Genomic DNA, 13,626 nt, shown 5'->3' on the forward strand with positions numbered 1-13,626 from the left:
ACTTCATACTAATAACAAAGTTTTTAAAATCTAAATATATATACAGTGGAAACTCGATTAACCGGACTAATTGTTGTCGTTAGGGATTCGGATAATCGAAAATCCGAATAATCGAATGTATGAAGAAAAGCGAGTTTTGTGCATATGTAGTTCACTATAATAGTATTTTCAATTTTTTAAATTAAGATAACTATACCAAGTGGGATATCATAATATGAAAGGGCTTTGCCTGTACATTCTAAAACAGATTTTTATTTATTTTTATGCATAATAGTTTTTGATTTATCGTACAAAAATGGCGGAATAAAACCCCGAGTATGGAACCCTCGGGTTGCGAGTCTGACTCGCACTTGGCCGAACAATTTTCGGTTGGTAGTCCGGATAATCGCGAATCCGTATAACCGAGGGCCGGATAATCGAGTTTCTACTGTAAAAGGAAAAGGTGACTGATTGACTGACTGATCTATCAACGCACAGCTCAAACTACTGAACGGGTCGGGCTGAAATTTGGCATGCAGATAGCTATTATGACGTAGGCATCCGCTAAGAAAGGGGTTTTGAAAATTCAACCACTAAGGGAGTGAAATAGGGGTTTGAAATTTGTGTAGTCCAGGAGGACGAAGTCGCAAGCATAAGCTAGTCTTTATTAAGTTCACACTAATCAAGTTTATCGTGAGTAACGACAAATGAAAAGATTGGATTGAAACTGGGGATGTGTGTGGTAAAGCTGCCACTGCTCTGTACACACGTTGCTCCACTGTGACATTGTTACCAAACTTCAAACTCCACCAATCTCTATTCTCCTGTGGCCCTACCGCGGTTGTTTGACAGCTACAATGTCACGATCGCAATCATCTCTGATTGGTTAATGCTCGCTCACTATTGGCTACAATGCATTGTTGCAACAAGAATCGCACAAATTCAGCCAATCAGAACAATTGAGATTGTAATAATGATTGATGCAGGTTTTAGACAATCGCCCTGCTGCTGCGCGATTGCGGGAGAATGACAGCTACAATGTCACGATCGCAATCACCTCTGATTGGTTGACGCTAGCTCACTATTGGCTACAATGCATTGTTGCAACAAGAATCGCACAAATTCAGCCAATCACAACAATTGAGATTGTAATAATGATTGATGCAGGTTTCCCGCAATCGAGGTGCTGGTATATTACGATGAATGATGACAACCATTATGATTCAATCTGACAACTCATGAATCTCGCAACTTGTAGCTTCGAGTACTAAAACGTGACTAAAACTTAACTAGTACGTGAAACTGGACGTGACTGAATGAAGATGGCTCAAGATCAATTTATTATTGACTATGTGCAACTGATGAATCATCTCTTCAAACCCCTCTTCTACTGGTACATGTCGACGACCCATAGAGATATAAAGAGTTGCCCTAATGTCCTAGCGGAATGGAAACTAGCTCAAGCTTATCGAAATTTTATTAAGTGTGTAAGAGACAACACTACAGTTCAACATAACTATAAAAACAGGGTTTCGGCACAATCCGCCATTTGCTGTGCCAGCGCAAGTACTTGTTTTTCTTGTAAATAAATAACCTAATCTTTTGCTCTGACAGCTGATTAGCTGATACTATGAACAAGCGCCGCCATTTTCTGTGCCAAAAAATACACGGTAAAACCGTAGGTATTTTCTCTCTATTAGTTTAAACACTATAAGCGTCGACCTGACTACTCATGGACCGCGCCAATACTATGATGTTAACTCTGACCTCGTGAATGAAAATAAAGGTCAATCACCACTGGAGGTCTTCTCCTGGTCGTACATGATGACGACTTCCATGACCTTGCCGTAGCGGCCGAAGAACACGCGCAGGTCGGTCCCCGTGATGTTTTTTTATTTATTTATTTATTTATTATGGAACACAAACAGCTTTTACATTTTTACTTAGCTACTTATTTCTAGTTTGTACATATGCCTATTAAGTGTTCACTCATTTACATTAGATGTTAGAAGTAAACCCGCCGGGTAACACCTTCATATATCCAGCTGGCTTGGGCTAAGCTAAGCTACAACGTGGAACTGGGACATGGCTGAATGTGCAGCGTATGTACAATGGAAAACTTGTAACTAGTCCTCAAACACCTGTTCTCCTGGTACATGTGCATTATGACTTTCGACCTAAGATTTACGTTAGAACTCTGACCTAATCCGAATGAAAAATAAAGACTCCGCATACCTCTAGACTTCTTCTTCTCCTGGTCGTACATGATGACGACCTCCATGACCTTGCCGTAGCGGCCGAAGAACACGCGCAGGTCGGTCTCCGTGATGTTGGAGGGCAGCCCGCCGAGGAACACCTTGGGGTAACCTCCGCCACGCTTAGGCTTCTGCAGCGTCCGCGGGTTGCATGGCTTAGGATCGATTGTTCTACGACAATAAAAGGAAATTCTTAGAATCTGAAGAAAAACTTAAATATAATCATATTTAAATCAAATTATAAATACACCATGTAGTAAACGGCTGCCTAGAGATTTTTAAAAAACCAAGATCTTAAATATATTATAAAAGGGAAAGGTGACTGACTGACTGATCTATCAACGCACAGCTCAAACTACTGGACGGATTGGGCTGAAATTTGGCATGCAGATAGCTATTATGACGTACGCATCCGCTAAGAAAGGATTTTTGAAAATTCAACCCCTAAGGGGGTGAAATAGGGGTTTGAAATTTGTGTAGCCCACGCGGATGAAGTCGTGAGCATGAGCTAGTCTACTATAAACTAACTGTCGCCTCCCTCAATATATTATTACAGAACAAAAAGTATTTTTGAAAATTTTTAAAGCGTCAATTTTTGATTTTAAAAGAATCAGTGATAATATTAAAAGCACGGAAGTTAGCGCATTATTCATAATTGAAATAGTGAAAAATGTTTTAAGGAAAAGCGCAAAATAACGCATCGACAAAATGGCCGACAACATAACCTTGAAATTGGAATTATATTAAAAACGATCTTTCGACGCTAATCCCGACGAAAATTCTGTGGTAAATCTAAAAATCCAAACGGACGAAGTCGCGGGCATCATCCAGCAGTGGAATAGTTGACCTCAAGAGTCAGTTTCTTGCTGGTTCTTCTCGGTAGGAAAGGCATTCCGAACCAGTGTGAGATGCATTTACGATTCAAAAATACATGTAAAAGTGTATTTGAATAAAAATATTTCTATTCTATTCGAGCTATAATATATAAAAACTTATCGTTATCATGTTCAATTTCAAGTGTATGTAATACGACACGGACAATCGCTAGGTCCGCAGCGCAAAACAACTTTCCCATTCAGATAAAACTTTCACTGATCTAATCTTTCACTAGTAATTAATATCTCTTTGTATAAACACTCTTAACATAATATACTGGTAATAAGGTGCAAACAGGTGGCCACTACATGGTTGCAGTGACACCACAGTCAGCTGCGCGATTGCGGGAGAATGACAGTTACAATGTCACGATCGCAATCATCTCTGATTGGTTAACGCTCGCTCACTACAATGCATTGTTGCAACAAGAATCGCACAAATTCAGCCAATCAGAACAATTGAGATTGTAATAATGATTTATGCAGGTTTTACGAAATCGACCTACTGTATATGGTATACCACATATCATATAGTATATATTTAACGAATTTTTTGAAAAACCTTTGATTATAGTTTTCATTTTCTTTGAATTCGTCGGCATGACAAAATTCCACTATGTATAGTTAAATTTTCGCATCACTGGCTCCAAAAATAGCACTCTGTATTACTCTACTACTCGTAGGCTTGGTCCACATTCGTATCGTCTTTCCGCTCTGTCACGAAGATCCTAATTCCTACGTGTATCACTTCACACATGATATATGATCAGTTGTTAGAACGCAAAAATATGATACGCTTGCATGCTTCCATGACCCTTTCACACTGGACTTTCACACAGCGAAAAAATAATACGAACTACGATACAAATGTAGACCCAGCCTCACATAAATAACGTCCGTCCCACACATATAATATGCGAAATTTTGTTCGGAATTTATATATTATAGTGTACTTTATTGCAATATCATACTGTGGACTAAGAGCGTGCGCGTGCCAGACCTTCGTTATTTTATAAAAGCTGAAAATTTATCTGCGTATTGTCCCCAACAATGGGAGGAACGTTTGTTTGCATGTTTGTTTGGATCTTGGTAGCTTTGGGAGATAACAGGTAATAAAGGTGTAAAAAATCTTATGTCAAAGTATTAAGTCTAATTTTTTTTTTTTTCTTCGAAATAGTATTAGACATTGTCTTGCATTGCCAGACACTTAGTATCATGGCAACTCCCTGACAGACACTTTTAAAGTTTAAAAGTTTAAGGGTGTCATTCAGAGGGATGCCCCGCAACATAATTTTTTTTATTTTTCGTTCCTATAAGAAAATACAGAAACATAAATAAATAAATTTTAATGGCATACTTAAAGATTTGTAGCAAACTTTGTAGACTATTTTGCTTATTGCAGCAACTAGTATATGCAGTTTGCGAATAATATACCACAAACATCTGAACGCACCTTTAACAATATCGCTAAAAGCACTGCCTGGATGTGGTTAGATACATGTTTTAAATTTAATATTATTTAAAAAAATCGGCCAAACCGAGGATTTCATATTACAGTGTGTTTTTTCGACATTTTGCACGATAAATCAAAAATTATTATGCATAAAAATAAATAAAAATCTGTTTATGAATGTACAGGTCATTTGTAGTTATCTTACTTTGAAAGTTGAAAATACTAATTATTTGTTTGTGAACATATTTTAATTTATTTTTGTGATGTAACCAGAAATTCACGGTTTTCGGATTTTTGTTGCTATAAGACCTACCTACCTACCAAATCTCATGATTCTATGTCAACAGGAGAAGTACCCTATAGGTTTCTTGACAGACAGACAACGAAGTGATCTTATAAGGGTTCCTTCCGTTTTTCATTTTGAGGTACAGAACCCTAAAAAAAAATTAGGCTGTTTAAACCTAACACAGACTTACCTACCACATTATAGAGTTCTTTTATGTTTGAAAAAAAAAGTAAAATATTCCATTTAGCGTAATTAAATTAATTAATTAACTAAAAAGGTTGGTGTGAAAGAGGCCTACGTTAACAGCAGCTGCATAGAAATAGCTGATTATAAACATGAACGATGGGATAGGCGTACATCTTTTTAACTCTTACAATTTTTTAAGCACCGATGAAACGAAAAGGCTGAATTCAAACGTCGGTCAATATTGCTAACTCTATCGTATCGCCTAATGCTCTGTGCTAAATTGCCACATTTATCATGGTGTCTATTTAGTATTTACAAATTAATTTAATGTAAAAAAAATAAAAAAATGGGTATAATTAATAATCAAACTATTGTATTAATTGATGTGTGTAAAGATATTATTTGCAGTTTGCACACATGCATTTTTGTTGTACGCGCATTAATCGGGTCACATTTTACGCAGCGCCGCGTGGCAGATTTTATTACGATTGTTGGAGCGACAACCATCGAGATAAGTGCCTATAGAGTAACAGATCTCATAGACAAGAATTAATCACTTCGCCTTCAGTGTAACAAGTATATGACAAGAACATAACAAGTGTGACATTGTGACATACCTGCCATCAAGCTGATGCGGGCCGTTCTGCAGCACGACGTTGACCAGCGAGGGCTCCGCAAAGGTGACGAAGCCGAAGCCCCGCGAGCGCCCCGACTCGCTGTTCTTCATCACGACGCAGTCGATCACGTCGCCGTAGCGAGAAAAGTAGCGCTGCAAGTTCTCTTGCGACGTCTCCCATGATAAACCACCAACAAACAGTTTTCTGTAAAACCATTCGTTTCTTAGTTCATCCGTACTGACATACCAACAAATAGTATGACTCATTGCTTGTACAACAAAGTGAAAAAAAATAGTGCAACATTGATAAATCTAGATAAAGAACTAGCGGTTGCTGGCGATTTTTGCCACGTTAAGATTCTGATTCCCTATTAGGGACTTGATATAGCAAGCGCCCCGGACGCACAGACGGGACGCTGTAATGACAATATGTATGGAGCTCTATGGAACGAAATATAACAAGCGCCCGCCGTGCGTCTTTTTCGGTCCATAGAGCGTCATACATTTTTTCTTCACAGCATTCCGTCTACGCGCCCGGGGCGCTTGGTATATCAAGTCCCTAAGACATAAGTCCAACTCATACATACATATCGGGTGTAGCCTCAGTGCAGCATCTGTTTTGACAACAAGACAAACTCAGCTTTATTTACTTTGGCATAGTGGCCTGCCACCGGCTCCACTCCCTTAACAGGTGCATGTTGCACTTAAGATATTTTCGCGCGGTACATACATGTAACTTTCACAGAACCATCCATCCCCATTTCACCCTCATGGCGGTAGGTTTTGGTTCCTCAATGGTTTTATACCTACTATATATTACAAGAACCTAACTGCCTCAAGTTTTATAGGATTTATAGTACCTGAGATTTCAGATTTTTTTCCAACATCAAGTCTTAATTTTTTTGTTTTATCAAAACAAAATACATAATTAATACAATATTTTAGATGTTGTTTTGTAGATTTATCAATCAGATTGTAGTGATATAAGCGATTTTGTAATTGATATTTTATAACAACTCTGAGATTAATTGTACCGGTTATTTACTTAATGGGTGTTTTATTAGTACCAATTAATTAGCAATATTAATTGGTCAATAATTCAATAACTGGAGCCACTGAAAACATTGTTGGAGGCATTGAGATGATTTTTATAAACAGTGCAAGTATTATATATTTATATAATACTAGCTGATGCCCGCGACTTCGTCCGCGTGGAATTAGGTTTTTAAAAATCCCGTGGGAACTCTTTGATTTTCCGGGATAAAAAGTAGCCTATGTTACTCTCCAGGTCTTTATCTATGCCCATCCAAAAATTACGTCAATCTGTTGCACCGTTGCGACGTGATTGAAGGACAGACCAATAAACAAACAAACAAACACACTTTTGCATTTATAATAAGGGTACTGACAACTGAATAAGCTAGCTTGTAATGTTGAATCTGAAGAAAAAACTAATAATAATTTGAATTGCATTTGAATAAATTTTCTGAAAAATATTTCAACCCGCAATCAAGTTAAAATTGAGATATTATGAACAAACTGATTAGAATTACCAACTGGGTGATTATGGTACAATGACATGTCACATTGCAAAAGAAATATCGGGAATCCCACATATTATTATGAGTATCATCATCATCAACCCATCGCTGGCTCACTACAGAGCACAGATCTCCTCTCAGAGGAAGCAGGGTTTTGGCCATAGTCTACCACACTGGCCAAGTGTGGATCGTTACTTTCAGGTATGCAGGTTCCCTCATGATGTTTTTTCCTTCACCGTTAAAGCAAGTGATATTTCATTACTTAAAACGCACATAACTCTGAAAAGTTAGAGGTGCGTGACTGGGATCCAAACCCCAACCTCCAATTAGGAGGTGGACGTCCTAACCACTAGGCTATCAGAGCTTCAGTATATCAGGATTCAGTATATCACTATACCAGTATGCATTCATGTCATTTCACCATTATCACCCAGCTGGTAATCAATTGTTCATAATATCCCAATTTTGACTTTAGCCAGTTTATATCGTATGTTGTGATTTCCAATAAATCCATTTCAATAAGGTCAGCACAAAACATTGTAAAATTCTCAGTACTAAATGTGCACAATTGAATTTATTACAACAAATAGGTAGTAAAATACTTCAAGACAAAATGATACATAAAATGGTTAGCAATTTTTATTGAAGTGACCTACATACCTACTTAGTGGACATTATCACTAGAATATAATAATGTCCAACAGTTAGGTATGTAGGGGCCAAGATAAGAAGGGTCTTAAGTTGCTTAGTACAAGAAAATTAATGTATTTAGTTAATTCAATTTAATTATTATCTTGAACACAATATTATAATTGAAATTTAAAAAAATTCAAATAAAAATATATGTTGTAACTTATATGGCTCCTGAAACATTTTATTTAGCAAATTAATATAGCATTAAATGCTATATAATCTCACCTACTATACTTCCAAATGAGAGGAAATTGACAAAAATACACATTAAAATAAGGAAACCTTCCTTTTCTAGACAGTTATGTAAATTGATGCTTCAACATCAGTGAGAGTTAAGGTGATAAAAAAAACCAAATTTTGTGTCAGGTTAATGAATATGCCTAGGATGTTTTGATATACATTCATTTATGATAACAACATTAATTTAGAGATTTTATTAACCTACTAGCTGCCCTGGCGAACTTCGTTCCGCCTAACAGTCGATTCAAATTTTTCTCTCCGTAAGAACCATCATCGTATTTCAAGGAATATTATAAAAAAGAATTAGCGGAATCAGTTCAGCTGTTCTCGAGATTTGCGATGAGCAACACATTTAGTGATTCATTTTTATATTATAGAAGATACTTGAGGATGTTAGGCTTGCTTTGTACATTTTGGTTTGCAACAAACTTTGTCATTTACAGTATTAGGTATAACCTGCATGCAAACCTACCTGCATCTAATCTATTGGTATGCTCTTGAGAAAATATTTGGCACTAGCTGATCTACCTGGCTACGCTTGGGTGGGATACATGTACATACTATATCCATAACATATATAATATGTTACTTCTGGGTAAAGTAATAGTGAATTATAAAAATTTGTTCAATATTTTCAGAGTTTATCAATCACAAACAAATCTTTCTTTTTCATAGTTTTAGTATAAATGCAGCTGTAGTCTAGAACAAGCTATTTTTCCAAGCTTATTTTTGTAAGAAGAAATTATTTTTATGGGCAGTGCATTAGGATTACAAATATAGTTTTATAACCTTATATCTATGAAGAACAACCACAAACACCTGTTGAAGCAATTAGGAATGTGTTGATAAATAAAATGATGTACAAAATAAGATTAATGCACTTTGCATTAAAATATTATGCTCTGCTTTACAATCCTATTTAAGCTAAAAGCTACACTTAATAATTTTTTAAGACCTAGAACTTGCAATAGTGAAAGTGACATTCACTTTGTTGAAAAAATATGATTGGTGGTACCTATCTTATTGCTTGCTTGAAAAAGTGATACTTTTTAATCCTTTGATAGTAACAGTTTCATAGGATTTTTTTTCTGACTTAATTTATTTTTAGTAGCTAAGACTGATCTTACTTATAAAATATAGTGAAAGTTTAGATGTGTATTACTCCTTCACTCCACAATGACTGAACCGATTTGGCTGAAATTTGGAACAAAGATAGCTTATTCCCTGAATTAACAAATAGGCTACTCTTATCCCGGAAAGCTCAAGTTTTCGCGTTTTATAAACCTAAGTATATCCACGCGGACGAAATCGCGGGCATCGAGTTATTCTAGTTGATAATGTTATCACGATTGTCAAATAACTTTACAAAATATAATAAGGGGTCGACGCGTCACCAATAATGCGTGTTACGAAAAAAGACCAGCACCTTGTAGTAAACATGAAAACAACATGTTGACAGCGAATTTAGAGAAATGCGGCACGACCATCGGCAAAAGTAACAGTATGCAAATGAATCAGCATGTTTAACAGACATTCGCTAACGAGATTGATCTACGCGGCAATTCCAACGCCGTTCCATTAACCTCATTAACAGATTCAAAAAAACTTAATAACTCCAAGTGTCCCAAGTGACACGAATTTGGACTATGTCACCACGAGTACCTTCATACAAAATGCTGATAAGAAAGCCACATTAGTCACACAAAAAGGTTAATTTACCAATTGCGACGTTTCTGCAAACTCGAGTCTTAGGACCGATTATATAAACAACTGTATGGAAATATACGCGGATTTTCACTATGAATCGTTGAAATATGGCATTCGGTACAATGGGAAAGTGAAGCTGCCATGATCGGTACACGCAAGTTGCACGGCAAGGCTTGGGGTCGGTGGCCGCTCGCCGGTATAAGGCTAATTAAGCGTACGTGAACTGTTACCATATCGATCATTGAAAATTAACAGGTGACCATCCAAACATCGCATAACACAATACACACGGATTGTGGAAAGACGCTAAGCTGCCTCGAAAGCCTTGCTGGCTAATCGTGAAACGCGACACACCAAGCGAACATGCAGTTTGACCTATTATAGTTGGCACGCTCGAGGCGGCCCTGATGTTTACTTATATTACTTTAAAAAGCGCTTACCCCTTCTCGTCATCGTCCATGTCTGGATTCATACGCATAACTTATTACTAATTAAAAATAATGGTTGGCACCGGTAAAGACACCTAAACCACACAAGCACAGACCCACACGAATGATTATGGCGGACCAACCACATCCGCTTTCTCAAAAAAGTCATGGAAGAAGGAAGTAGTCAAACCACAATCTAAATTTATCTAAATCACACAAATGTGCCATTTTTTATAAAGTCTATAATAATATATTTTTCAAACTAAATATTTATTACTAAATATTAATTAAATTCAAAACTATACTCATTATTTTGAAAAACAAGAACCTAAACGGTTACAGTTTATATTTATTTTCACACGATGGCAACTTATTTATAATATTGCCATTTTTTATTCTATTCTGATCGTAAGTTCCATAGGTAGGTAGGTTCTGATCGTGTTCTGACTTCATAAAATATAGATTCAAAAAGCTAGAATCCTCGTTACAGTGGAAATGGGTAACATTGGTATATTGGCACAGGTTTTTGATGCCATTGAAAAACAAACAAACAACCTAGCATGTTATAAAGCAGATTAGTAAAACACAAAGCCGTCTTCATTTGGAATTTTATCACTATTTAAATAAGAATTTGCAGTTTTAATGTTAATCTGGCTGTAATTTTAAAAACATATTCATAATATTATAATATTTTTATCTTATCTAATTTTATGATAATAACTTTGCTATACTTAATCAAGATAGCAATGAAAATTCCATACGTAAACAGGACGATATAAAATACGATTCTATTCCTGTACAATCTTTGTATTTATTTGAGCAAGAATGGTATGGGATACGTGTAGTATTGATTTGCACGGTGGTTCCAACGGTGTCTATCTTACAAATAATATAATCACTGGATCAGTGGTTTTAGAGTTCAAACAAGAGCTTAAAGTAGAACGTAAGTCTTAAAATCGGGATAGTCTGTTCTTTCTAGTTATTACTATATTATTATGATACCTAAATAATAAATAAAATTAATATTATTTTCAGAAATTGATTTTAAAGTTATTGGAATAAGTAAAGCGACGTGGTCAAGATCCTCACCTACATTGCCATATATAAAAATATATTCACAAACAAAAAGAGTTCTTGATATTTCCATTGATGTGTTTAAAGAATTGCAAGGTAAGTAGTTAGTTAATATTATTCTTCTGGAAAATTTGAAATTTATTTTGTGAAGTAAAGCGCTGATTTATTTTAGGTAAAACTATAAAACCTGGTATAAGAAGTTATCAGTTTCATTTTATGTTACAAGCTGATTTACCACCCACTTTCAAAGATTCGATTGCAAAAATATATTATCGAATTGCTATCCAGAGTAAAAACGCCTGTAAAATTAAGAGAAAACATTATTTTCCCTTTACTGTTATGAATTATGTCAATATAAATCATATCAGCGAGTATATGGTAAGGCAATATTTTATTTTATAATTATTAAGGATCTAGATTCTCGATATGAAAAAACTGGCAACGTGTGAGTCCTTAGTGCGAGTCAGAGTCGAGGGTTATAAATATCTCAAAAACAAAATAATTAGAATCTAGGTAGATGGCGCTATTAATCTTTTAGCTAAACTAAAACCTTTTAGCTAAAGCAGATCCTTAAGCTAAATAAATAATATAGTACGCTGCAGAAAATATTGAACATCGACTTTGAGAAAGAGATAGCAGTTTTGTAGAGCGTTGTCTCTGTCGTTGAGACCAACAAAACGTCACATAGGTATGAGTGACAGTGACAACGCTTTAAAAAGCCGAAATCTCATTCTAAAGATTGATGTAGGGTCAACAACAAAGCTATGTGTGCACCCGCCAGTACAAGCGACAGGTGTATACTTAGCTTTGTTGCTGACTTTACGTACCTACATTATTTCTTGCCGGCTACGGTACGATAATTTTATCAGAAACGGTAAATGTACCTATCTAAAATCTTTTATCGTTAATTAAGTACAAATAACTTTGAAAAATGCTATTTTTCAAGGCTTTTATACGGAGAGTATTTTTAGTACCACTATTTAATAAATGATATTCTGGATTTTAGATACCGATGGTATATGTGTTGGAAAAAGCGTTTGGAAATACTTCAGACTTTTCAGTGACCTTTAAAACATACAGAGGGTTTGCCTCTACACAACAAATACCATTCGAAGCTACAATAACAAATGAAAAGAGGGTAAAAGTAAGAAAAATTTGCGTAGCTTTAATTCAAGTAAGTTAATCGAAATTGTATAAGTCTGTAAATAAAAATAATTAGATTTCAATCCTAAATCCATATAGTTACCTACTAGGTAATATTATAAAGGCGGAGGTAATAACTATCTATCTGTCTGTTTGCTACGTTTTTACGGTCCATCCTCTAAGCCTCTTTGATTTTGATGAAATAGATAGATCGCAGATAGCTTGTGAAAGACGAAAATCATAGAGTCCCCGCAGAATTTATGAAAACCTAAAACCAAAGAGAATATAATCACTACGTTTTAAAACCTACCAATTGCCTAAAACCACGCAGACACGTTCGCGGGCGTCATCTAGTAGATATTTTATAATATCATAACTGTTTACATACCAACGGCAGCTGATTGAATAAAAAGACGAAAAAGAAATATAAATACTTTATACTTATAGGTACCTAATAATATTATCTCAATAACATAAGATTTCTCTTTTAAAATTTTATTTACCTCTGTGTCATTGATACTTTATCTACTAGGTAGGTACATTCTATTTAAATTTGTACAAGATTATTTAAATTCCACAGAAAATTGAATACAACGTAAATTCTGGATATTATAATAATGAAAATGTTATTTGTAAGACCGAATACAACGAAATAAAGAACCTTGCGAAACAAACTTGCATGTTTAGTATGGAAATTCCACAAGACGTTATACCTTCAACGATCAATCAGACTGAGCCTATGGTTGATATTTCGTATTCATTGCAAGTATGTACCTAACTGTATTGAACGCGACAGGTCGACATGGCAATCGGGGTGGGGACGCCCCGCACACCCGCAAAGCTTCCACGCTTACACGATATGGGATAGCGCGGGTGATGTTTGGGTACGTGCGGGGAGTAAATTTACTCTCGCCTCATACATCGATTGCCATCTCGGTTTCACCGTGAAAAAAAAATCAATAGATTTTATTGTTTATTTTTCAGGTAAAAGTAAGCTTTCAGTTTCATCTGCCTCTTTACTCCGATATACCAGTGACGATTGCCTCGACTCCAGTTACCCATGGTATATTTTATAAATAAAGTGAACTTTTCAATTACTTTTCAGTCAATAATTTAAAATAATAATAATTTCATATTACTTTAAACATCG

The 13,626-nt window shown here is 35.6% G+C and overlaps 2 protein-coding genes across 12 annotated transcripts in view; one reads left to right on the forward strand and one right to left on the reverse strand.

The window, feature by feature from the left end:
- Positions 1-10,417, reverse strand: part of Hrb27C (Heterogeneous nuclear ribonucleoprotein at 27C) — a 37,130-nt gene extending 26,713 nt beyond the window's left edge. For 4 of the 11 annotated variants that reach the window (XM_069504343.1, XM_034977410.2, XM_034977409.2 and 1 more), the window contains exons 1-4: positions 10,272-10,412; positions 6,238-6,264; positions 5,652-5,855; positions 2,215-2,405 (exon numbers count right to left, since the gene is read on the reverse strand). In XM_069504343.1, the coding sequence (XP_069360444.1) occupies positions 2,215-2,405; positions 5,652-5,855; positions 6,238-6,264; positions 10,272-10,309 (460 nt within the window). In that variant the 5' untranslated portion in view covers positions 10,310-10,412. Of the gene's footprint in view, positions 1-2,214; positions 2,406-5,651; positions 5,856-6,237; positions 6,265-10,271 lie in introns of all 11 variants that reach the window. The other 7 variants (XM_069504344.1, XM_034977413.2, XM_069504347.1 and 4 more) reach the window with 2 other exon arrangements.
- LOC117989996 (arrestin domain-containing protein 1-like) lies at positions 9,680-13,620 on the forward strand. Its single transcript, XM_034977420.2, has 7 exons — positions 9,680-10,086; positions 11,084-11,202; positions 11,295-11,429; positions 11,506-11,711; positions 12,340-12,507; positions 13,057-13,242; positions 13,461-13,620. Exons 2-7 carry the CDS (start codon positions 11,085-11,087, stop codon positions 13,554-13,556), a joined length of 909 nt encoding a protein of 302 aa, XP_034833311.1. The 5' UTR covers positions 9,680-10,086; position 11,084; the 3' UTR covers positions 13,557-13,620.
- The last annotated feature ends 6 nt before the right edge of the window (positions 13,621-13,626 follow it).

This window comes from Maniola hyperantus, chromosome 17 (assembly GCF_902806685.2).
Source record: "Maniola hyperantus chromosome 17, iAphHyp1.2, whole genome shotgun sequence".
Taxonomy (NCBI): Eukaryota; Metazoa; Arthropoda; class Insecta; order Lepidoptera; family Nymphalidae; genus Maniola; species Maniola hyperantus.